Source organism: Sorghum bicolor, chromosome 7 (genome assembly GCF_000003195.3).
Source record: "Sorghum bicolor cultivar BTx623 chromosome 7, Sorghum_bicolor_NCBIv3, whole genome shotgun sequence".
NCBI classification, from domain to species: domain Eukaryota; kingdom Viridiplantae; phylum Streptophyta; class Magnoliopsida; order Poales; family Poaceae; genus Sorghum; species Sorghum bicolor.
This window is the reverse complement of record NC_012876.2, coordinates 16,744,196-16,767,861: the sequence shown is the minus strand read 5'-3', so window position 1 is coordinate 16,767,861 and position 23,666 is coordinate 16,744,196. Positions and strand designations below refer to the sequence as shown.

The 23,666-nt window shown below is 43.4% G+C and overlaps 1 protein-coding gene across 3 annotated transcripts; it reads left to right on the top strand.

The window, feature by feature from the left end:
• On the top strand, nucleotides 18,972-21,843 carry LOC8067946. Of its 3 annotated transcripts, none has more exons than XR_002455447.1 (3): nucleotides 19,050-19,883; nucleotides 20,503-20,643; nucleotides 21,340-21,843. XR_002455447.1 is itself a non-coding variant. In XM_002445268.2 (2 exons), the coding sequence occupies exon 1, from the start codon at nucleotides 18,993-18,995 to the stop codon at nucleotides 19,881-19,883; it is 891 nt and encodes a 296-aa protein (XP_002445313.2). In that variant the 5' UTR covers nucleotides 18,972-18,992; the 3' UTR covers nucleotides 20,503-21,326. The 3 variants fall into 3 exon arrangements, 1 of the variants encoding a protein (XP_002445313.2); XR_002455446.1 differs by having other exon boundaries at nucleotides 19,067-19,883; nucleotides 21,644-21,843; XM_002445268.2 differs by lacking the exon at nucleotides 21,340-21,843 and having other exon boundaries at nucleotides 18,972-19,883; nucleotides 20,503-21,326.

Below are 23,666 nucleotides of genomic sequence, written 5' to 3'. Positions count from 1 at the left end.
ATGGAAATGATGAAAATGATGAATAGTTGCTCTGCCATGACTAGTTCTCAAAATTGAAATCTCTCTCAAGTTTAGGCATGACTGTTATTAATTAAGATTTGCTCTAAACTTGAACTTGTCAGAAGAGTACTTGATCTATAGTCTAAGTCGTTAACGGATACGATATGGGAAGGTTGAGCTGCTGTTTATTTGTTCCTAGAGATGCTAGAATTCTGGAGAATTTTATCTTTGAAAATCTCTAAAATGTTGCATGATGAGTTCCTATATGATGAGAGTTTCAAATCCTACCACAGCCATATATACATGCATATTAGACTATGAACCATACATTTTCTTTTTACTGCTTATGAGCATTGAGTGTGGTCAAGCTGTGTAGACCCTTGTCATGCGGTTAAAATCAAGATTCACTTGCACGTTCACTCGTACATGCTGCTTCTACTTCGGAAGTACGCATCCACATACATCCACTCATTTCCATATCTAGATTCACCCAAAATTATTCTACTCCTATCTAGGAGAGAATAGCCAAAAATATTATCATATCCCTGTTATTCCCCATGAAATAAACACTACTACAAATTTTATTTTGCACAACGTTTCACATAAGCCCTCTGAGGCGGGCGTTGGTTTCGCCCACCACGGTTATTCACTGCCGGTTCAAGCAGGCCAGGCCAGAAGACAACCGCCACGGTTAATAATTAACCGTGACGGGCAATATAAGACAACCGCCACGGTTAATTCCCATTAACCGTGGCGGGCGTTGTAATACAACCGCCACAGTTAATAAATATTAACCGTGGCAGTTCCTTTTATCGCCCGCCGCGGTTAATAGCTCATTAATCATGGTGGTTTGCTTACAATGCCCGCCTCGGTTAAGTACGAGCTATAAATACAGCCGCAACCACCTTCTTCCCCGCGGCTGCTCCTCCATTTTTTAGGGTTTTGATTTCAAATCCCTAAAAATGGCCATTTTCTAGAGGGGAAGATTTTGCCCTTATATTTAGTGAAGGAGGACACAACAAGAGGTTGATTTACGTTCTCTTGCTCGATCCTCTCTCTTTTCTATGATTTGGAACCTTTTTCTTTAAATCTAGATCTAGATCTATTTTGAGTTGTTTATTTTCTAGATTAGTATGCTTACATGTGTTATTCTTGTTGTCTTTGCAAGGGAGCAAGAGTCATGGACAGGGAATGGATGTATAAGATGTCAAGATTGGATCCAGCTTACATTGAACATTTGAAAAAGTTTATTTCCACCGCCAAAAGTCATCGTCTTAGTCTCAAGCGAGAACTCACCATTTGTCCATGTAAGAGTTGCAAGAACCTTTATGCTCATGGAGATGACACGGTGAAATCTCATTTGGTCTGATACGGTTTTGTCAAAGATTACACTATTTGGAAGTTTCATGGGGAAATAGAAGATGAAGCAGCGGTGAATACCGAACCACATACCTCATCAGTAGCGGACGACGAACATGGTAGTGCTACTACCGAGCATGACTACATCACGATGGCTGATCTGCTCCAAGCCTTGGCTGACGGCGATGAAGGATACGATGATAGTGATGAGCCAGTGAGGGACCCTGAGACGGTGGAGCTGTTTGAGTCAATTGCTAATCGTCATGATGATGATGACATTTTATTTGGGAGCCCAAGGTGGTTGGAGAATTTTAGAGAGATGAAGCAGGCAGCCATTGATCCCCTCTATAAGGACTGTCTTAAGCACTGGACAGCACTACATTTTAACCTCCAAATGCTAATGGTAAAGGCTCATCATGGGTGGTCGGACAGTAGCTTTAACGACCTATTATGTATCCTTGCTGACACATACCCAGAGGGAAACAAGGTGCCCCCTAACACCTATCGGGCGAAGAACCTCATCCGGCCAGTGGCGATGAAGGTTAAAAAATTTCATGCTTGTCCTAACCATTGTATCCTCTATCGAGGCAAGTATGAGAAATTGCAGAGTTGTCTGCACTGTGGCGCGAGTCGGTACAAAAGGAATGCCGGTTGTCGCACGGAGGTGGACGATGAGAGAGCGGTGAGAAGAAAAAGTCTACCACGAAGAAGCCGATCCCATCGCTGGAGGATGAGGAAGAAGAGGGTTACATGCAGAGGAAGATTCCAGCTTTGACGATGTGGTATCTACCCGTGATTGATCGCCTACATGCTATATTTGGGAATCCTGAGGATGCTAAGCTGATGTCGTGGCATGCATCTGATGAGCGCACAAAGGGTGATGGCAAGCTGCGGCACCCCGCCGATGGCAAACAATGGAAGCGTTTTGATGCTAAGTTTCAAAAGGAATTTGGTAATGAGGCAAGGAACGTTAGGTTCGCACTTAGTACCGATGGGATGAACCCATTCGGTGACCTTAGTAGCTCACACAACACTTGGCCGTTCATCCTCACTATATACAACCTACCTCCCTGGATATGTCAAAAGCGTAGGTATCTTTTACTAACCTGTATTATTTTTGGACCAAAGCAGCCAGGCAATGATATAGATGTGTTCCTCGAGCCCCTCATGGAGGACATGAAGATACTATGGGAAACTAGGGTCACCATGATGGATGCTTCAGAAAAGAAGAAGTTCACCCTAAAAGCTATTATTTTTGTGACCATCAACGATTACCCTGCTCTTCTTTCCCTATCAGGGCAGATCAAGGGTAAGTCAGGTTGTGTAGTTTGCATTGACGGTACTTGCTACACTTATCTTAAATCATCCAAGAAGTTAGTGTACATGAGGCATAGGCGATTCTTATCCAAGAACCATAGGTACCGGGCAAGTACGATGAATAAGTACTTTGACAACAACGACGAGCCTAAACTTGACAAGGCAGAAAGAACAAAGTATGGGCAAAAGGTGTTTGAAATGGTGAAAGGTATATAAATTGAGTTCGGGAAGAAGAAGAAAGAGGAAGCCGGTACCATGACAAGGAAGAAGAGGAAACGAGATAAGTTAGAGGGTGAACCACCTGTCGCCCCAATCCTTTTCAAGAAGCAGTCATGTTTCTTCAAGTACCTTTCATATTGGAAGGAGCTAGACATGCCTCATGCAATCGACTGTATGCACCTGGAGAAGAATGTCTTCGAAAGCACCATTGGCACTCTGTTGGACATCAAGACTAAGACAAAGGATGGTCTAAAATCACGGATGGATCTTGTGAACCAGAACATCAGGACTGAAATTCACCCAACACAGTCACCACAGAGTGGCAAAGTGGATATTCCAGGCGCAAGCTACAACCTCACGAAAGATGAGAAGAGGGCTGTGTGCCAATGGCTTAGGAGTGTCAAGGTGCCGACTGGTTTCTCTTCAAACATCAAGAGCTTGGTCTCCATGAAAGACCTTACACTAACTAGCTTCAATGCACATGACTGTCATGTCATGCTCACAGTGTTCCTTCCCATTGTGATTAGGGCTATCGGTCCAGAGTATGTGAAGATGGTCATCACACGCCATCACACAAAAGGTGATCGATGAAGCTGAGCTGCCTGACCTAAAATAGTTCATCGCAGAGACTCTTTGCTAGCTCGAGATGTGCTTCCCACCATCTTTCTTCGATATTATGACACACCTGATGATGCACATGGTTGATCAGATACAAGAGCTAGGCCCCGTGTACCTGCACCAGATGTGGACGTATGAGCGGTTCATGTCAACCTCAACAGATACGTCCTTAACCGTGCCTACCCAGAGGGCTCTATGGTCGAGGCATACACAACCGAGGAGGCTGTTAACTGTTGCACCAAGTATATCCGGGACGGAAGGGCTATTGGCCTACCTATCCCTCAGCATGAAGGCAGAACAACAAGAATTGGTTGCACAGGGAGGAAAGTATGCACCGATTTCCAGTACGAAATGGTGAAAGAAGCTCATCACAATGTCCTCAATCAACTAGTGGTTATGGAACCATTTGTTGATAAGCATCTGGAGGAGATCCGTGCCACTTGTGATGGACAACGCATGGAGGCATGGGTCCAAAAGCAACACAAGGCAAATTTCACAGTGTGGATCAAAGAGCTACAGGACATACCCCACAGGGACTCTGATGAAGCAAGGCTTGCATGTGGCCCATCAACACAAATCACCACATGGCAAGGGTATGACATCAATGGATACAGATTCCACACAAAGGAGAAGGACAAGAAGAGCGCGGCACAGAATAGTGGGGTTCGATATGAGGGCATCGACGACTCAACAGGGCTGACCAGGACATACTTTGGGCAGATTGAAGACATATGGGAACTTGACTACGGTGGTGAACTACAGTTAGCTGTCTTTCGGTGCCAGTGGGTCAAACCAAAAGGGGTTCTTGTCGATGAATATGGGCTAACCAATATGGAGCTCCAAAGTGTTGGCTATAAAGATGATCAGTGGGTGTTAGCAAGCCGTTGTGCGCAAGTTGCCTACTTTCCGAAGCCCAAAGACAGCAAAAAACATGTGGTTGTGTCTGGGAAGCAGCGGATTGTGGGAGCAGATGGAGTCCAAAGCCCCGAAGAATACAACAACTATGCGGAGCTATCGCTCTTTACCGATCATCCACAGAAGATAAAGTTCATCGAGGCCCGCTGCAATAGGACCAAGATTATGCCCTGGTTTCGCCCTAATGGTGAGAGGAAGACCGTCATAGGATCACTTGTAACAAAATGATATATATATATGCTCACTTATTGATGAACAAGAACTTATGTAACTATCTATTATTGTAATGGAACCACATATATTGTAATGTACTACTACTACTACTACTTCTACTACTACTACTACTTCTACTACTACTACTACTACTACTACTCGTCCTATTACTACTTACTACTATTCCTAACTACTACTCCTACTACCTACTCTACTACTTACTACTATTCCTACTACCTACTGTACTACTTAATATTATTTCTAACAATTACTCCTACTATTTACCATGGCGGGCATCCTAAAATAACCGCCACGGTTAATACATTTACCGTGGCGGTCATTGTAAACCGCCCGCCACGGTTAATATTAACCATGGCGGGCATTCTAAGTCGCCCGCCACGGTCAATCTGTCCCTATATAAGCCTGGCCTCGTCCCCTACGATTGCTAGGTCTTCGGCTGTCTCACTTTGACCCCGAAGGGCTGCCCAAATTCGGCGCCACGGCTGACACCGCCGCCACCGCCGTCAAGCGCCTCCTCCGCTCCTACCACCGCCGTCAGGCGCCTCCTCCGCGCTTCTTCCTTGTGTGCACTGGATTCTCGGCGGCTCGGTCTTCTTCCCCGACCAGATTCTCCTCAAAACCCTAGATCTCCTCTTTGGCTTGGCGGTCTTCTTCCCTGGCTTCTCCCCCAGTGTCAACGTTTCCCCCAGCTTCGTCTTCCCCGACGTCTCAACTGGCTCCCTCTTCTTCCCCAGGCATCGACGTTTCCCCCGGCTTCGTCTTCCCTGACCTCTCCACTGGCTCCCTCTTCTTTCCCGGCCCCATCGTGCCTGGTACACTGGTTTTGATGTTCGATCTCTGTGGCTCCCTGGTGCTTATGATGTTTGACTTGTACTGTCTTTTTTTATTAAGTGTTGCCTGTGATGCCAATTTGATAAATTGCTGCCAGTGATGTTTGTCCATTTTTAACTAATATTGCAATGCCACTACCTATGATGCCAATTACATAGTTAACTGAGCACTGTGCCAACATTTGGATAAATTAGGGTCAATTTGAAATGAGTTGGGATGAATTTTTTATGAATTTAGATGAAGTTTGGCCAATTTGAGATGAGTTGGGATGCCACTGCCCATGAACTATTGCTGACTACTACTGCCTACTACCTGCTCTACTACTTTGTACCCTATTACTTACTACTACTACTACTACTACTACTTATTGCTACTACTACTGTACTCCTAACTACTATTACTATAACCTTCATTACTACTCTATATTCTACTCTCTACTACTCTTATTCTCTACTACCCTGCCCACCATGGTTAAGTTTCATGTAATATGCTTTGATTCAATTTGAGCTTAATTTGTGGCAAGTGCAATGATGAATTGTTGAAAAGTTTAAAAATGTGCTGAGGCAGTGGCATTTGTTATGATGTGAATCTTTTTCTACTGAGGCAGCGGCTATGATGATCAAATGCCTCCTTATTAATGGTAATAAGCTCCTAATCTAGGATGGCTTGTATTCAAGCAACCAGTTTAGAAGCATGATGACAATGGGGCGAATCTGAGCCAACTATGTACACGATTTTGCTCCAATTTTTAATTTTTGTTCTTTTTTTAGGACAACTATGTAATTTTCTTGTTCACTTTTGTACTTTTCTTCACTTTTTGTATACAAACAATGAATGTATATGAAAAAAGGATGTATACTTGTTGTCAAATGAATATATACTTTTAATGATTCTTTTATATATTCTGAGATGAATTTGGCATTGTTCGTGTTTATATTACTATGAATGTTCCATAGTTATTATATCTTCTTCATAGCTACCAATGTCGATGGAGGAGGCACTTCAAAATTGGCGTGAGCCTACTCCTAATGAGAGCGATGATAATGGCTCATCATCAGACACCTCGTCTTATGAGAGCGAGCAACTAACACCGAGGCCACAAAAGAGACCTCGTGGAGAGGACGATGATGATCCAGACTTTGATCCGATGGCCGAGAAACGAGCTCCTCGCACGGAAACACGTGTTGCATCGGTAGATGATTCTATATCACAAAGGCTCGATGTAAGTTTATAATGCACCCATTGTTAATTGACACGTACGGGGGCCTCTCATTTAAGTATGTAACTAATGCAAAGTCTTATCCTTAAAAGGCATCAATCGTGCCTCATTCCTTGGATTACCCCAATGAAGGAGATGAACAAGTTGCGGAAACACCAAATAGGGACAAAGCACCCACTACCTCCACGAGCACTTCATCAACTAGTACCAAGGACAAGTCCAACTTGAAGAGGGGACAACACGGGAGGCACCAGGTTAGCAAGAAAAAAGTGTTTGTGATACACCAGATAGGGCCAAAAGGAGAGCCCTTGGCGCCAAAAACCATCATCGGCACCTTCAGCAACCAGTGTTCATGTATAGTTAGGGAGAAGGTGCCTATCACATATAGTGATTTTAGGAAAGTCCCCAAAGACATCAAGAATACAGTGTGGGGAGAGGTGAAGAGGCGGTTCACGTATCTAGTGCATTGTTATGATGAAGACAAGTGTAAGAGCCATGCACTATTTATCGCAGGCAAAGCACTTCGTAACTTCAGATCTATGCTCAATCGAGACTACGTCCAGAAAGGAAGGACACCATTCAAAGACTACAACTTCATCTTAGCTAATGTCTGGGAAGAGTTCGTCACAAAGATGTTAAGCGAAGATGCAAAGGCCAAGAGCGAGAAGTTCAAAGAGCTCGCTAAGAGGAACGAGCTTGCCCACCACCTAGGCATGACAGGCTACGCCGGCAAGGCAGAGCAGTGGCGGCAGGTAGAAAGGGAGGAAGCTGAGGCTGGGCAGTCGAATCCATTAATGGATATCGATGAGAGGTCACGTCACTTCATAAAAGCATGACAGCCAAAAAAACTAAAGGAGGGTAGGACCAAGTACAATGACCCAAAAATCGAGGAGGTGGAGAAGAGGATCTTTCAGGTCACTGTAGCCGAGAAGAGCAGATCGTTCGAACCTCGGTGAGATAGGGACGTCCTAACTGAGGCACTAGGAAACCCCGAGCACTGCGGCCGCGTACGTGGGATTTCCTCAAGGAAAAGTTGGAAGGATGTGGAGTCTTGGCAAGCTGAGGGTAGCTCTTACCGCTCGAGGCAGAGCTATAAGGAAGAGCTCATCCAGAAAGGCAAGGATGATGCAGTGAAGGAAATGATCATGGGGAAGATACAAGACGCTTTCACGAGCACGGACCCTAAGATGGTGCAGCTGAGGATGCAGATGTTTGAACAGGCTGGTGTGCTGCCACTACTGGGTCAACCCACTATACAAGGGCAGATTGTCCCAGGGCCTGGACAACATCGAAGGTACCCAGTCGATGACATTACCGAACAAACAATCTGCATGCTCTAGATGCCCTTTAGTAGGAGTGGGAGGAAGAAGGAGGTGGCCCAAGGTGTGGTACTACCGCCCGACAATGACACCACGTATGCCGACAAGCCCATCCCACCTGACTATGCTAAGGTGGTTGTGGCGTGGACGAACACAGAGTTTGAGGAGGATGAACTTGACATTCCCACAGAAGATGGAATCTGGTTCATTGACGGAACAATCGGCTCGTGCGTGCTATGGAACAAGAGTGATATCTTGTTGGAAATGCCGACGCCGGTGTCCCAGCCCTCACAACCATCATCGTCCCCTGCGGCTAGCCCAAGTGATTACAATGAAGGTGGTGGTGATGACAATGGCGGTGATGACAAAAAAATGCTGGTGGCCCAAGCAACACTCCTCAAAGAAGCCTGACTCCTGACAACTGCAATACACAGGAAGGAATAGGGGCAACACCGAGCGAAGTGACACCACCACCTACAAGTGGATCGAACCAAGGCTCAAACTAATGTCCTCCTCCTCCTCCGAGGAAGCTTGAAGATGAGGCCATACCACCGAACCATACCAAGTCGAGTTGGGTGGCCTATCAAATAGCCAACAAGCACCCATTCTCAACTACATTTGAAAGGTATGGTACTAGCATGCATCATCAATATATAATTCATTTTAAGATGTTCTCTGCCTTTTCCACTCCCTAACATGTCAAGCCTTGGTGTTGTAGGCCGAAAACACCTCTGTCCTTTTGGCCCCGGTCGGATGATTGCCCCGAGAACTATGTGCATGGGAAGTTTATGTTGACCTTGGGCGACCTCCTTGAAGAGAGGTGGGAGGTAAGGAGGTTCCATTTGTGGTACATGGAAGCCACAAAATTGGGCCTACACAACTTTGTCATCAACATCCCGGCTAAGTACTTCCAAATGACCATGGATGGTGTAGTCATTGTTGATTTCCATGACATGCATAGACTACTACGACGAAAGGACCTCGACGTGTCCCAAGTCACCATATTTGCCTTGTAAGTTACTTACATCTTTGATAGAACCTGATCATTACTATGGGAACTTTAACACTCAAACTATGCCATGATTACTTCTTGCAGGATGCAAGCCTACGTAAGCAAAGAGTTAAACAAGGGTATTATATATCTATCTCCTATCCTTCTTACAGAGAGAACAATTGCGGGTTACGATATACCCGATACTCATGAAGACTTGGTGAACTTAAATGCGAAAGAGAGAGTGAAATATAGGAAATATCTACTAATCGAATATAGGTATCGGGCGGGAATGTTATCTATGAGGCCATGAAGAAGGTCCGAGGAGATGGATGCATCATGGCTGCCCACCAGTTCGGGTAAGAATAAAAGATACTTTGATCATATATATTGTAACTAAGACCATGACTTCTCATATTTGACCATTTGAAATCTGTATCATCTGATGAATGGTGTAGTCATGGCATCATGGGTCACTGGATAGCATTTATAATCTATCCTCAAGATGGAAGGGCCTACATATTAGACTCCTTACGGGGAACAAACAAAGCAGGGTACAAGCACTTTGAAAGTGTTTTGAGATAGTAAGTGATAGAACTTATTCTTATTCATTTACAGTTAACATATAAACGTCTTCAAGTTGTCGTTGACACTAGTATTTTTTGGTACAGTGCCTATAAGAAGTAAGTGGAAGATCCTGAGTGCTATGATCGGAGATCTAAAAAGTCAAAGATGAAGAATGGTAAAAAACTAAAAATCAAGCGTGATTTCCCGGTAAGTAGCAATACTAATAATGTACAACTACTACACTAGTACTACAACCACTACTACTACACTACTACTACTTTTACAATACTATACTATACTCACTACTAGTTGTATCGTGCAGTGCGCCAAACAACCCTATGGCTCAGTTTCATGTGGATTCTATGTTTGTGAGTATCTGAGGACGTGCAGCAGATATAGCAGTAGTTGGCGACAACTTAAGAAAGCACAAGGTTGGTGGGAAAAGGAGAAGGTCGACCCTCAGTTCAGACAAACTATAGCAGATATATGTAAGTTTGTCACCGAGGCCGCACATGAAGGTCGAACATTCATCAATAAAGAAGGTGACTTAGCTTTAGATCCAAAGTTTGAGAGAATCAGAAACTAGAGCGACAAGGAAAAAGGGTTACAAATGAAAGATTATTTGTTACCCTCCTTAGATGATATGTAGAACCATGTATGCACGAATGATGTGAATGATATGTGTTTATAAACAATGATGTGATCACTAATATTGGTTGTTTTAAATTAACATGCATGTATATATATATGTCATCTATTTGCTGCTATTAACATTATCAAAATTTTGCTCAGAAAATAACATTAGCAACATTGAAATCTGAATTTGAAATAGGTTTTGAATCCGAATTGATAATAATTTTTTAAATGTGAAACAAACATTAACAGAGTCGGGCAGATAGAAAGGCGGGCAACATAAGACAACCGCCTCCATTAAAACTTCAATAGAGGCGGGCAACATAAGAGAATCGCCACGGTTAAGTGTTTAACCGTGGCGGTTTCGAAAACCACCTCGGTTAACCCATGATTAACCGTGACCTTATGTCCGTGGCGGTTGCGAAAACCGCCATCGTAAATGAAAAATGCCCGCCACAGTTAAGTTTTTTGTAGTAGTGAAATGCTCGAGATATTTTGGTTACTACCACTTGCTACATTATTCCAGGAGGGTGAGTGCTCTGAAAAAAAGAGTGAATACGAGGAAATAAAAAGGGGCAAGTGCTCGAAACTTCAAAAAAAAAGTGAGACAAGAGGTAAAAATGGACAAGTGTCTGACAGTAGAATTAGGGGTACAAGATACCCACCTGAGGAAAAGAAAAATAAAATATAGAGCATCTCATTCCCCTCAAAAGCCTCAAGTGCAAGGAAGGTATGTGCCCCCTCAAAAGAGCAAAAGTAGAATTAGACTTTCACCATTATTTTCACCATTATCACCATTCATTCGCCACACATGCACATCTTGAATTGACTTATTGACTTGTTCTTCTGGATCCATGGTTTGACTATGCAATAAATATCTTGTAAGTATGTATTAGCTGTCTCCCACCTATGAGCTCCAGATATCAAAACCTTATTAGAGTGGGGTGAGAGAGAAGGCAATGCCACTATGCCTCATACAAAAAATACCACATACTTTGAGAGAAGGCATACACCATTACTGCCTTGGTAAGGATCCAGAAATACCATAAAAGAGAGACTAGAGAGAGTCATACAAGGAATCTCGGAGTTTTATTTGAAAATCTGCAAAAACACTAGAGCTATAGTTAATCGAAGAACAATAGACATGACGCTTGACTAGACCGTTCTATCTTTTAACTGCTCAAGACACAAGTGACGGTTGCAAGCCCCATGGTGGAAGGAAAAATGAGTAAGTTTAAATCTTAACAGTTTACCCTAACCTAGAGATGAGATTTTGTTCGAACGCATGTGTACCTTTAAGGCATGAAACCACTGCAGAAACTCTTGAGTCCATCCTTGCTCAGGGACGAGCACAGGTTAAGCTTGGGGGAGCTTGTTGACGGTCCTTAATGCTCACATTTAACCGTCAACTAATCATGGAAAAGGATCCAAATGCAACCGACACCTAGACTTAGGGTTTTATCTGACAGAATTCCACGAGTTTTGGTGTTTATCTATTTCTACAAGGGGTTATCAGGAAATATGGAGGAAAGGCCCACACATCGGGTTTACATAGAGATATTAACGTGTGCGCCAAATTTCTATCATCTAGAAGACTCCAAAAGCCACGGGAACGAATGGAAGGCCGAGTGGGTTATGCTCCACCGCCTTTGAGGATCAAGGAAAACCGTGCGATTAAGGTCGGTTTGATCCGACGGCCCACATTCATTTGGAGGGGCTATATAAGCAGGCCCGCTGGCCCCTGGAGGAGATACCTCTTCTACAGAATCAAAGCTAGGGTTTCAATTATTCATCCAAGTAGAGATGATCCCTCTAGTTCATCTAGTTCTAGTTCTAGTTCATCTAGTTCTAGTTCTAGTTAGTTCTAGTTGCAATCTAGAAAATAGGGAGAGAGAAGAGGAGAGCGGAGGAGGAGCCGGATCTGTCGGATCTTCCTCAACATTGTACTTTTGCAGCAACTGCTTCGTTCTTCATCGTTCTTCAAGTTCTTCAATTCATAATTCCTGAGTTCTTTAATTACTTTTATTTACATTCAAGTTATTTATTGGATTTCCGCTTGCATCAAGTGCTCTAGTCTTTGAAACGCTAGAGTAGTAATTAATAGATTAGACATAGTGTTTAGTCTTGCAATTACCTAGAATTACACTCAATCCTGTGTATTGTTGTGGTAGCCCTAGGGTAGTGACAGCTCTAACGGTCGACGTATTCCACCTCGTTCGGATCGGTGTTTGTAGGACCGAAGTCACAGCTTCCTAGCCCCCTTCTCATCTCTTTCTGTGGTTAGTGTTTTGATGTCCCGAAATAAATAATCTTTGAAGTAATTCTTGTTCTTAGATCAACTAGAGAACTCTCAGGAAACTTGCTCTCTTCTCACCAAAAATAATTATATAGTTATCCTTGGGCGATCTTCAATCTTAATTAGTACACTCACGTTCCCTATGGAAAATCGATACTCTGGAATACTCCCGGGTGAAAGCTACATCGGTATCCGTGCGCTTGCGGATTTTTTCTGTTTGCGTTTAAAATACCCAACACTCTCATATATAATTATGGAGAGGACCCGTCTACCACACCCACGCTGAAGTCACAACTCGCGTCCCTTTTACTGCATCATGATAGGCTATCCCATCAACCCAGGCTCCACTCACCCATGCGTGCAAAATTGTTTTAGCGAATTAAAAAAGTCATAACTCTTAAACCGAAGATATAAATTAAATTTCGATTGCACCATTAAATTTCTTATAACAAATCCTTCAAAACAAGATCACACATGGATATATTTAGATAAAATTTTATTAATAAATATTTATCTCTACAACTAAAAATTATGCAGAGGATCCGTCCACAACTCTCATCCCTTTGGTGGTCTTTTTTACTGCACGATGACACACTATCCCATCAACGTAGACCCCACTCACCTATGCATGGAAAATTATTTTAGCGAATTTTATGGAGAGGACCCATCTACCACACCCACGGTGAAGCCACAACTCGCGTCCCTTTTACTGCGCCATGATAGGCTATCCCATCAACCAGGCCCCACTCACTCATGCGTGCAAAATTGTTTTAGCGAATTAAAAAAAGTCATAACTCTTAAACCGAAGATATAAATTAAATTCCGATTACACCATTAAATTTCTTATAACAAATCCTTCAAAACAAGATCACACATGTATATATTCAAATAAAATTTTATTAATGAATATTTATCTCTACAACTAAGGTCCTGTTTAGATTGTAGATGAAATTTTTTTGAATGTCACGTCGGATGTGTCGGAAGGATGTCGGGAGGGGTTTTTAGAAACTAATAAAAAAACAAATTACATAGCTCGTCAGGAAACTGCAAGACAAATCTATTAAGCATAATTAATCTGTCATTAGCACATGTGGATTACTGTAGCACTTAAGGCTAATCATGAAGTAACTAGGCTTAAAAGATTCATCTCGCAATTTTCAACTAAACTGTGTAATTAGTTTATTTTTTTTATCTACATTTAATGTCCCATGCATTTGTCCAAAGATTCGATGGGATGTATAAAAAAATTTTGGGTGGGGAACTAAACAGGACCTAAAAATTATGGAGAGGATCCGTCCACAACTCTCATACCTTTGGTGGTCTTTTTTACTGCACGTTGACACGCTATCCCATCAACCTAGACTCCACTCACCTATGCATGTAAAAATATTTTAGCGAATTAAAAAAGTCATAACTCTTAAACCAGAGATATAAATTAAATTCTGATTGCACCATTAAATTTCTTATAACAAATTCTTCAAAATAAGATATATTTAGATAAAGTTTTTTTTAATGAATATGTATCTTATAAAGATAAAATATTTTTTTTATTAAGTAGACCGTAGAGACCTACAAACCCAGCACCAAGCCGCCACCACCATCAACACAAACTCAGGCCATGCATGGTCGCCTGGCCAATCACGAATGATCAAAGCCCTGCGGATACGAGAGTGGACGCCCCACGCACCCCCCACGCCCCCAGGCCGCCAGCTATACTACTTGCAGTGCACGGCAGCAGCAGCGGGGCCCACTCCTCGCCCAACGGCCCTGCCGAGTGTCGACATTTTCCTGCAAAAAGCAGCACGGCTGTCCACTGGCATGGCGCTGCCACACCACGAGGCCCTACTCCTGTTTGCTCTCTGGCAGAGAGTCTCTGCCTGTGGTCGCCCCTCAGCTTTTGCAGACGGTACCCGTACCCCTCTTGTGTCCTTTCTGAGGATGCTAGACGGGCACACACAGATCAGCCTTGGCGCGTGCCTCGCCGACAGGCGGACCCCGCGAGACAAGTGTCGAACCCTTACTGGCCCGTCAACCAACGCATCCCCTCTCTCTCCCGTGCGCCAGCCGTTGGAATATATTTGCCCCATGCCTCGCACGGACTCGCACCCACCAATGCCTTCCTCTCTCTCTCTCTCTCTCTGCCGCTCTCACAATTCGAATCCACTCACAGTGCCCGTAGCAGGAGCACGGACGCCGAGGCCACCCCTACGGGGAGAGGCACCCCGGCCGTCCCCGCGTCCTTCCCTTCATCTGACGGCCGCGCGTGCACCGAAGCCGCCACCACTCGCCGCGCGGAAGCGCTGCCGCACCTCCACCGCGCCCGAGCCCGACGCCGCTGCGGAGGAGACGCCCGGGCCCGACGCCGCTGCAGAGAAGCCGACACACCGCCGAGGAGGAAGAGCCCCGGCCAGGAGCCGGCGAGGAGAGAACCCCTACCGCGGGGCGTTACTCATCTTCCCCGAGACCGGCGACCCCGTCTTCGTCTTCCCTTGGGAGTCCAGCGCCGCCGCTACAACACGAGGAGGCGGAGACGACGGAGGATGGAGGAGCAGGAGCAGGAGCACGAGCACGAGAACGTCTGCGTCGACCCCTACCCCGACCCCGACCCCGAGTTCGGCTACACGACGCCCCGTCTACAAGCAGGCAGCTACCCCCTCGATAACTCCCCAGTCTCTTCCCCGACTGTTGAGCCCGACGCAGAGCAGCCGGCTTCGCCTACTTCGGCGACCGAACCGCGAATCTCCTCCGTGCCAACCTCTGCATCAAGCCGACACGGTGACTGCCTTTTCTTGTTATTACCCCTTTTTGTAATCGGATGGATGCGTGTGCCGAGCCCTCGTGCCGGCAATCTTGTAATGGGATGGGATATGGGATATGGCTCGGTTCGATTTTTGATACGCGATTTTGCGCTGAGCCATCGAGCCGGCTCTTGTGCCTGCTGCGCCATTGCCGTGGCGTGCTGCTCCACTGTACCGCAGATCCGTTTTCTTTCTTTGTGTCTATGGGTACAGTGGTCTTGGAGCACCGCCATGGCCGAAATGTACCACTGCTGTTTGCACAGTAGTGATGAAACTGGAATGAATACAAACGGATATCGTAGTATACGAACGATAATATGGATTCTGAATACGGGTAGTCGTTTTCTTTATGGGATATGCTACCGAATACGGATAGTGTGATACTGTCAGATACGTGGATATTAATATCTTTTCCAGTACTAGAAATCTAACTTTGATTATTTAGATTGGTATGAATATTAAATGTTTAAATTTATATACCAATTATCCAAGTAGTCAATATTGGAAAAATATGTGCTCTATTATTTGATCCTCGAGCATCAACTTGTTTTTCGTTGAGACATACTCCATCAGTCTCAAAATTACTCTTATGATTAGTTAGAAAGACCAATACTATTAGAGAAATTATGTATATAACTCTAGCAAAAAGTGTTAGAATGTATTAATTGGACTTTTTAGAGAAAGTAGAGAAGTATATTAAAACTAGGTGGACCCATGCCTAAAAGTGGACAAAATTTGAAAAAGACAAAATCAACTTATTTTGGGATGGAGAGAATAGCGCCTTTGCTAAGTGTGCACTGTGAGAATAGGAACATTCTTATTTGTTTCTAGGTAGCAAGAAACCAAAGTAACCAAAAAAAGTGGAAAGAATTGAAATACATGAATTACACTTCACTTGTTTTTTTAAGATTGTTTAGTTTATGTGTGATGTCTCATGTTTAAATTGCTATATATTTGTGCTAGTATATTGCTGTTGTTTCCTTATCAACTATTATTAACTAAAATAGAGGTAATTTTTCCTAAATTTGCTTTAGAACATGTATATTTTTTTGTATTCATATTAAATAAAATTCAGTTAGGTGGACAAAACCCAAATTGAAATTACCTAAATCTAAATTGCTTGGTTCCTAGATTTTCTAGAATTGATTGATTCCTATTTTATAGGAGTCAAATTTCTTCATAACATGGGAACCAAACCGAAAATTGAATGCCCACCCCTGTTGCATTTGGAAACATCACAACCACCAATGTCTTACGTTTTTGTGACATGTTATGCATTTTTTTGTTCCTAAGCCTCTGCAAACTTGGGATGTGGTTATGGACATTTTCTATGTTTTTGCCTCAATTGACTAGTGAGGTGAGTGCTTTTCTTTCTTTAAGGATCTAGGTGGAGGCCATTGATGCAAGTACGACCAGTTGTTCTTATAGCCCGAGAGTGGTGGTGAGATGTGAATTTTTAAGGCGTGATGTGAGTTTGGTGTTGATAGATGGGAATTGTGAAGAACTTTACACTGATGATGATGGATTGAGTTAAGGTTGTGGTCATAGCCAAATAATACGATGTTACCATTGCATTCTACTTGTACTAGAGCATCGCATCTCTGGTACTTTATCCTCAATATCATGGTATTGGTGATCACTAATATTATTTTTTTTTAGTTTTTTAGGAAAGATGCTCTAGAAGATCATCTACAAACTCGCCCAATATATGGGACCCACATGTTAGGTGATAATTTATTTTTCTTCCCTTTTCTCCCATAGTAGCTTGGTGTCTTCTTCTCACTCGCGCCTAGAGTAGAGGTGCTTGCGCCTAGCCGTGGCCCCTACCCTAGCCACCGTTGCATCTAGCCACGTCCCCAGCCACCACCATGCCCAGCACCACCCTTGCCCAAGGGGATGCCTAGATTAAGATCTCGATAGGCTGCTTCGCTGCAGAAGATAATAGCTCCCTACTTAGCCAAGATGAGGACGAAGATGGTCATTCGCTTCACCTCCCTCCTACCTAAAGCACTACCGCCCCATCTGATCCTTTCGACTATCCACCACCATGAGCTCAAGCAAATGCAACCACATGCGAGCTTGGCCACCTCTACCTCTACCTCCACCGCAAGCTGGAGGTCGCTGGGGACAACAGCAACTCACCGAAGATGCAAGATTCGTGTGGTTGCGGGAAAGAAATTCTAGCGATTGGGATGTGGGTGAGCTTTTGTGAGAGATGCATTTGCTCCCTCTATTTGGGGGGAGTCGGGGTGTTCTTTGGTGATCATGAATTAATGTGGATGCAATGGGGGAGCTGCTAGAGCAAAATTTTTGAGCCAACTCCCCTAATATGGTAGTTGGGCTAGGATATTGGAGCTATTGGAGATGCACTTATAGCCAAGCAATCATAGGGTGGGTATGGAAAACCCCATGATTTGAGTCTTGTTTCCTTCTTGCGCTCGTCATGTGCTACATGCTTGCAACTGGCAATGCCATCATGATATCATGCACATCATGAGTTGGATAATAGTTGTGGTGCACACTGAACCTCTCTTGTAATGAATATGGCCTAATTCGTGTGATTTTGTGCTAAGCCACCGAGTCAGCTCATGTGCCTGAGCTCCCAACTGCTAAAACCCTGCAATGGTCATGTCGTGCTACTTCACTGTAGTGTAGATTTGTCATCATTTCTATGTGTCTATGGGTATGCCGATCGCAAGACTCGCCATGGCCGAGATGTACCACTATTATTGTGCTGAGCATCGTGCCTTTGAGCTGGCATGTGTGTTTGTACTTCTGTTAGTTTTCTAGCTAGACACTGGGCTTTCAGGATGGTTGTCTAATTGGAAACATAACAACAACCAAAGGCTAGTGTTTGGTGACGTGTTCTTTACTATTTTTTTGGTTCTCAATCCTATGCAAACTTGCAATGTTACAATCACCAACATCCAATGTCTCTGGTTTGAGTAACAGTGGCATGAGTACTCAGTCACCACTAGGGATGGCAATGGGGCCCCTACACCTGACGGGTGTTTGTTCCATTAGGGGACTGAGATGGGATCATTTCACTCTCGGCGGGGATCTATGGCTAGAATCTTCTCTGGCGGGTGAGTATGGGAACGTTACCTATGTACACGTCCCCGTTACTCGTTGGGGGACTGGCTATTCATGTGTACATGCCAAAATAAGCCCAATTAAAATGTTTCCCAAGACCTCATGTTCCATAAAGCTCTCATGTCTCATATAAAAGTAGTCCTAACCATAATTGAAAAACCTCCCATCTCACACTCCCGTGTCCTGTAATCGGTCATGGCCCACTCAGTGTTTGCGAGTTGCAACTCACTAGTTTGTAGTGTCGATGCACCGGCTACAGGGGTGGATGGTGGGGGTGTTAGAATAATACTCGATTAAGCCTTATTGGCCAAGTCTATTAGCTTCACCTAGGACTTGATCATGAATGGTTTTTGGTAGATTGGTTTCTAATCTTCATAAATATCCAACATCGGCAATACTTTTTTAAACTGACCCCTAGATAGTCCTTGCCAATATGTGTGTGCATGTACTCCATGGTTCAATAATCAATCTATTGTTTACCGTGCAATTGCATTGCTTCTATTCCTCATTTTTAAACTTTTAGATGCAACCAATTTTTCTTTCAGAGACAAAAGAAATACTAACAACTATCTAAACACTTTATATGTGCAGGAAAATGTCATTCCTAGCCAAATTGCAGGAAGATTGTCAACTAATGCCAAATGGAAACTTTGAGTTTTCCTGGATCGAGAGGGAATACAATGGAATCAACCTCATGCCAAAGGTACGTCATCAGGTGGATGAGTCGTGCGTGTTCCAGGCCATCTGTGCTGGAACAGAGATGGCCATCAAGAGAAACGCGGCATTGAGAAGTCCTCCAGCCATCTCTGATATTGAGTTCAATACCAGTTCTTTCGTCAAGGATTACGAGAATCATACCGACCGCAAAATTGGTGATGAGTCTTCTCAAGACCTTCCTGTGGATGTGCGTGAAGAAACTGCTATAACTCTCTTCCGCAACAATGGTGTGTTGGCAACATCTAATGATTGGGAAGGCGAACAGAGAGTTAAGTCACAGTGTCTCAAACAAAGGCTACTGCAGTTTGACAGGATAGCTGATCACATAAAGAATGCTAGACCAGTTGTCGGATCTTTTCCAGTTGATAGAGATTTCTTGAGATTAGGGCCCGATGAAATTTATGAGTACCGTGGTAATTCTAGGGAAGTAGACTACTCCCACATGGTCCTATTTGTGGGATATGGTTTTGAGGGTGGTCTAGATGGGAAGAAATATCTTATTTTTATGAACAGTTATGGTGAAGAGTTTGGTGACAGAGGGTTCGGCCGTGTATATTTTGCTGATATATTTAGAGATCGTTTATATGTGATGTATGCAACTGCTCCAAGAATTATCCAAGACCCCAATGTCTCCACCTCTGCTCACAAAAGAGAACCTACTCAAGACCATGATGATCGTCCAGCTCAACGTCTACGACTCAGCGGTGATGACTCATCGGTAGGCGGGCAACATCCTCGGACCTTGCCGGGTGACTAGGTAATATTCGGACTAGCATATGTTCTATCCCTTCTAATGTGTGCTGTTTTGATAAGCTCTGTGTCAAGCACTACAGCCAGTATGCTTTTCTGTTTGACCACCTTTAGTGGTGTTTGTATACCTTCCATTTCCCTCACTTTATTGGTCATTAGATATCTGTTAGGTAAAATAGTAGTGTGAATTGCCTTTATGGAACTAAAACTAGAGTAATGGCGTCACATTCAATTGCCTATTGCTGTAAAGAAATATGCACCTCACTTTGTTTGATTCTGTTTGCATTGATCATCAGGAAGAAATAAAATGCAGTATTATCTATGTTTCAGCACATAAGGAACTCTTTGTGTCAAAAATGAAGTGGCAAAGATCGAAGAGCTTGAGCATTTCCATGCACTAAAAATTCTTTAACGCGGTAGAAACATATTATGAGGAAGCATTTTGCAGTAATAAATTGCACATGATTCCTGGTGTTCGTACCAGAGTGACTGATGTTGTTTGGAAGTTAGTTTCTCTGGTCAGTGAATTGAACTTCAGTCATATGTAATGCTTCATACTGTATGGAATTTGTTTACATCTAGATCCTGCTATTTCCTGCAACCTTACGTGTTTTATCTTGTTGCAGGTGATGGCAGATCTTGACAAACATACAAGAGCTGTGATTAGGTAGAAATCAAATTCGACCTGTCAACTTGTGCGGTTTGAAGATTATTAACAAAAATAAGGTTGGCAAAGCAACAGACTAACTACAATGCATGGGTTTCAGGTACTCTCAACTTCATTTTCCCTGTTCACCTGTCTGTAATTGCTGCTTGGAAGCCATTCAGGAATGAACTGTGTTAGAAGAACTGTACCTTAGACATAATGAAATTCAAAATACGGAAGGCCTTTCTACATTGCAGAACCTCCGCGATTTGGATGTTTAATCTATCATGCTAATCACTGTAGAAAATGTTGAAACCTTAACCACGTAAATGATACCATGCTACTGATAGCTTCTTTTTCTCATAGTAACCAAATAAGTAAAAACAGCTATTGTGAGAATATAAGAAGCTACACAAAATGGTTATTGGCCCTTCTTTCTCATCTGAACTGGGTGGCTGCTTTGGCTGGTTTGTGTGAGAAGTTGATGACAGTATATCTTGAGCAAGATCCCTGTGTAAGTAATCCTTGAGTGTTTCTATGTAGATCAGAAAAGAACCAAGATTCACATGCTACAGTTTATTATGGCTAGGATTTTGCCATTGATTGCTGTGCATCTTTTGTAAAACTATGTTGTTAATTTTCTATTACAGTTCCCTATTGTTGATGTCGATACTATCTACATATTTCTTTCTTTTTTTTTAAACTGCCTGCTGTTTAAAGCAACACTATTGATTAGGGAACTCTTGAGAAGTAAAACTACTAAAAAGTAAATTGTTTCATGGGAACCTCTGTAATTTATTGTAATTTGCTATTACAGTGCTCTATCCTGGAATTTGATCAGATGAGCTTTTTTCCAGAATTATCTTGGCTATTTTTTGCTCTGACTTTGCCTATGCATGGTCTGGGTTCCAGATGGCTTTGAGGTAGAATGCAACAAAATAGCAAGCTCCCATTGTATAAAAGAACTTATAGGTATTGGTCCGTATACAGTGGCCTGCCTGTATACAGAAGTAGTTTTGACGAATTTATTAGATATCATTTTGTTTGTTTGATTAATTATAAGAATTTAGAGATATGAGATATCATCAGCCGAAGTTCAAAGAATCGTCTTGGCTTTGCAGGTATGCCTAGAGTGATCAACCTCGTGGAGGCCTTGCTATCAATCTTGCAGTAGGAGTTGTTTCTGCTTAATGCACATGCATAGGATAAACTGTGGCCATTTGTGTATCATAATTTATCAGCCCCTTTTCTTTTACAAATTTATTATCTCATAGCCATGTACTGATTCTGCTCCAATAGTCCTCTTCGAAAAAGTTACACACATCTTAAAGCGCCAGAGTAATTAATTATAATTAATTTTGTCTTGGATTTGGACTGGGGCCAGCCCTATCCATGCCCAAAGGAAGTTCAACCCTTGTCTACCAGACACAGATTCACTTCTTTTGATTTATCGATATCCCATCAATGCGCATTTCTTCATTTCTCCTTCTACGAACGGGAACTCGGGTAGACGGCGGCGGTGCGCTGGCACAGAACGCGGCGACCTGAGATTACTGTGGAACCACGGTGCTCTGCGTCGACTGCCACGCTGTTGGGGCCGTCTTCTGCAGTGGCCAAGGCCAATCGCTATCGCCGTCCACCGACCACCGTGGTACTTCCACAGTGCCGTCGGCCTTCTGTACGATACGGCTGCCAGAGCTTGGTCTTGCGCAGCCCAGTACTTAAACGTTCTGTTTGATCTGTTCGGATGGAATGTGGAATAGATGCACTAACAAGCTAGCTAGCTGAAATGAGTTCATACGCCTAGGAAGCTAGGACTGACACTGAACTAATAACAATTTTAGCTAGCTAAAATCAGCACTTCTAAGTTCTAATTCAAGCTCATTCCAATACAAGTTACTTCTTCTGTTGATCAGCTCAAAAATCACGCAGAAACAACAAGAGTTACAAATAGTCAATTGGGCACATTAGCACAAGAGCACCATTGTCTTGCTATGACCTTGATTCTCAGCTACCAAGGAGTATAATAATTCTTGTACTCCTAACAAAAGGCTGCTGAACAGGGGGATATCTGGGCAAAGCAAGACCCAACTCTGATTACAATAGATTCTTGTAATATATAGCCACCTCCTGTCTAGGCACCTTTCGAGAATTAGAATAGCACACAAGAAATGAAAGCCAACAAACATATCTTACCCATCCTTTTTTTTCATGATAAATTAACTGTACCATCCATCAGAATTCAGAGACCTAAATAAAAAAAGAAAATGTATCCTTTCTTGTAGGTGCTACTCTGATCATACTTAAGATCACTTCAGTTCATTCGAGTAACGCACTAGCAACAACTATCATCAATGAACCATATACATTGACGTCAAAAGCTTTTGAGGAGTTGCAGCTTCTACAAGATCACCTGCAGACCATAGCATATGATGATGAGGCAATAGATTCATGGGAACCAATGTGGGGATCCAAGTATACATCTAAGAAGTTCTATGCACATGTCTTCAGTTAGGTGGAGGCACACTCGATGTACAAAATGGTCTAGGGATCACTCTGCACTCCATGGGTCAAATTCTTCGCTTAGTTTGTGTTGGTGGATCACCTTAACATGAAGACATGCTCAGAAGAAGACACTTAAATGTTCAAGATGATACACTATGTGTTATATGCGCCGCAAAAGCTGTGGGCACCCCCAGCAGGCGTAACCGCGAAGATGATGATGATGAGCAGAATCGAGATCCTCGTCATCAATACATCAATCCCACCAACATCGTCCACTCCATCTTCGGTGGCAAAGTGTCTATTGAATCCAAACGGGAATGCAAGCTTCTCAAAAGGGCGTCCTAAATGTTGACAGCGCTGGAGATCTCATCATCGATCCAAAGCTTCTTGCCTGGTCACATCGTCAAATTTCCTTCAGCAGATAGGATCGCTGGGCCACCATCCCCGAGCCAGGACGTTTTCCCCTCATCCTCGACCCGTGCATTAACAGTGTCCCTTCCAAAAGGGTACTCGTGGACAGCAGTAGCTCTATCGACATCTTATTTCACAGCAGCCTTCCTGCTCCCAAGCTAACTCAAGTGGACCTAAAACCTTATGAAACGCAATTCTGGGGGGTGCTATCGGGCTAGAGCTCTGTAC

Coding starts and splice junctions, on each gene's coding strand:
- LOC8067946 (XM_002445268.2), top strand. CDS start 18,993: ATGTGCAGGAAAATGTCATTCCTAGCCAAATTGCAGGAAGATTGTCAA.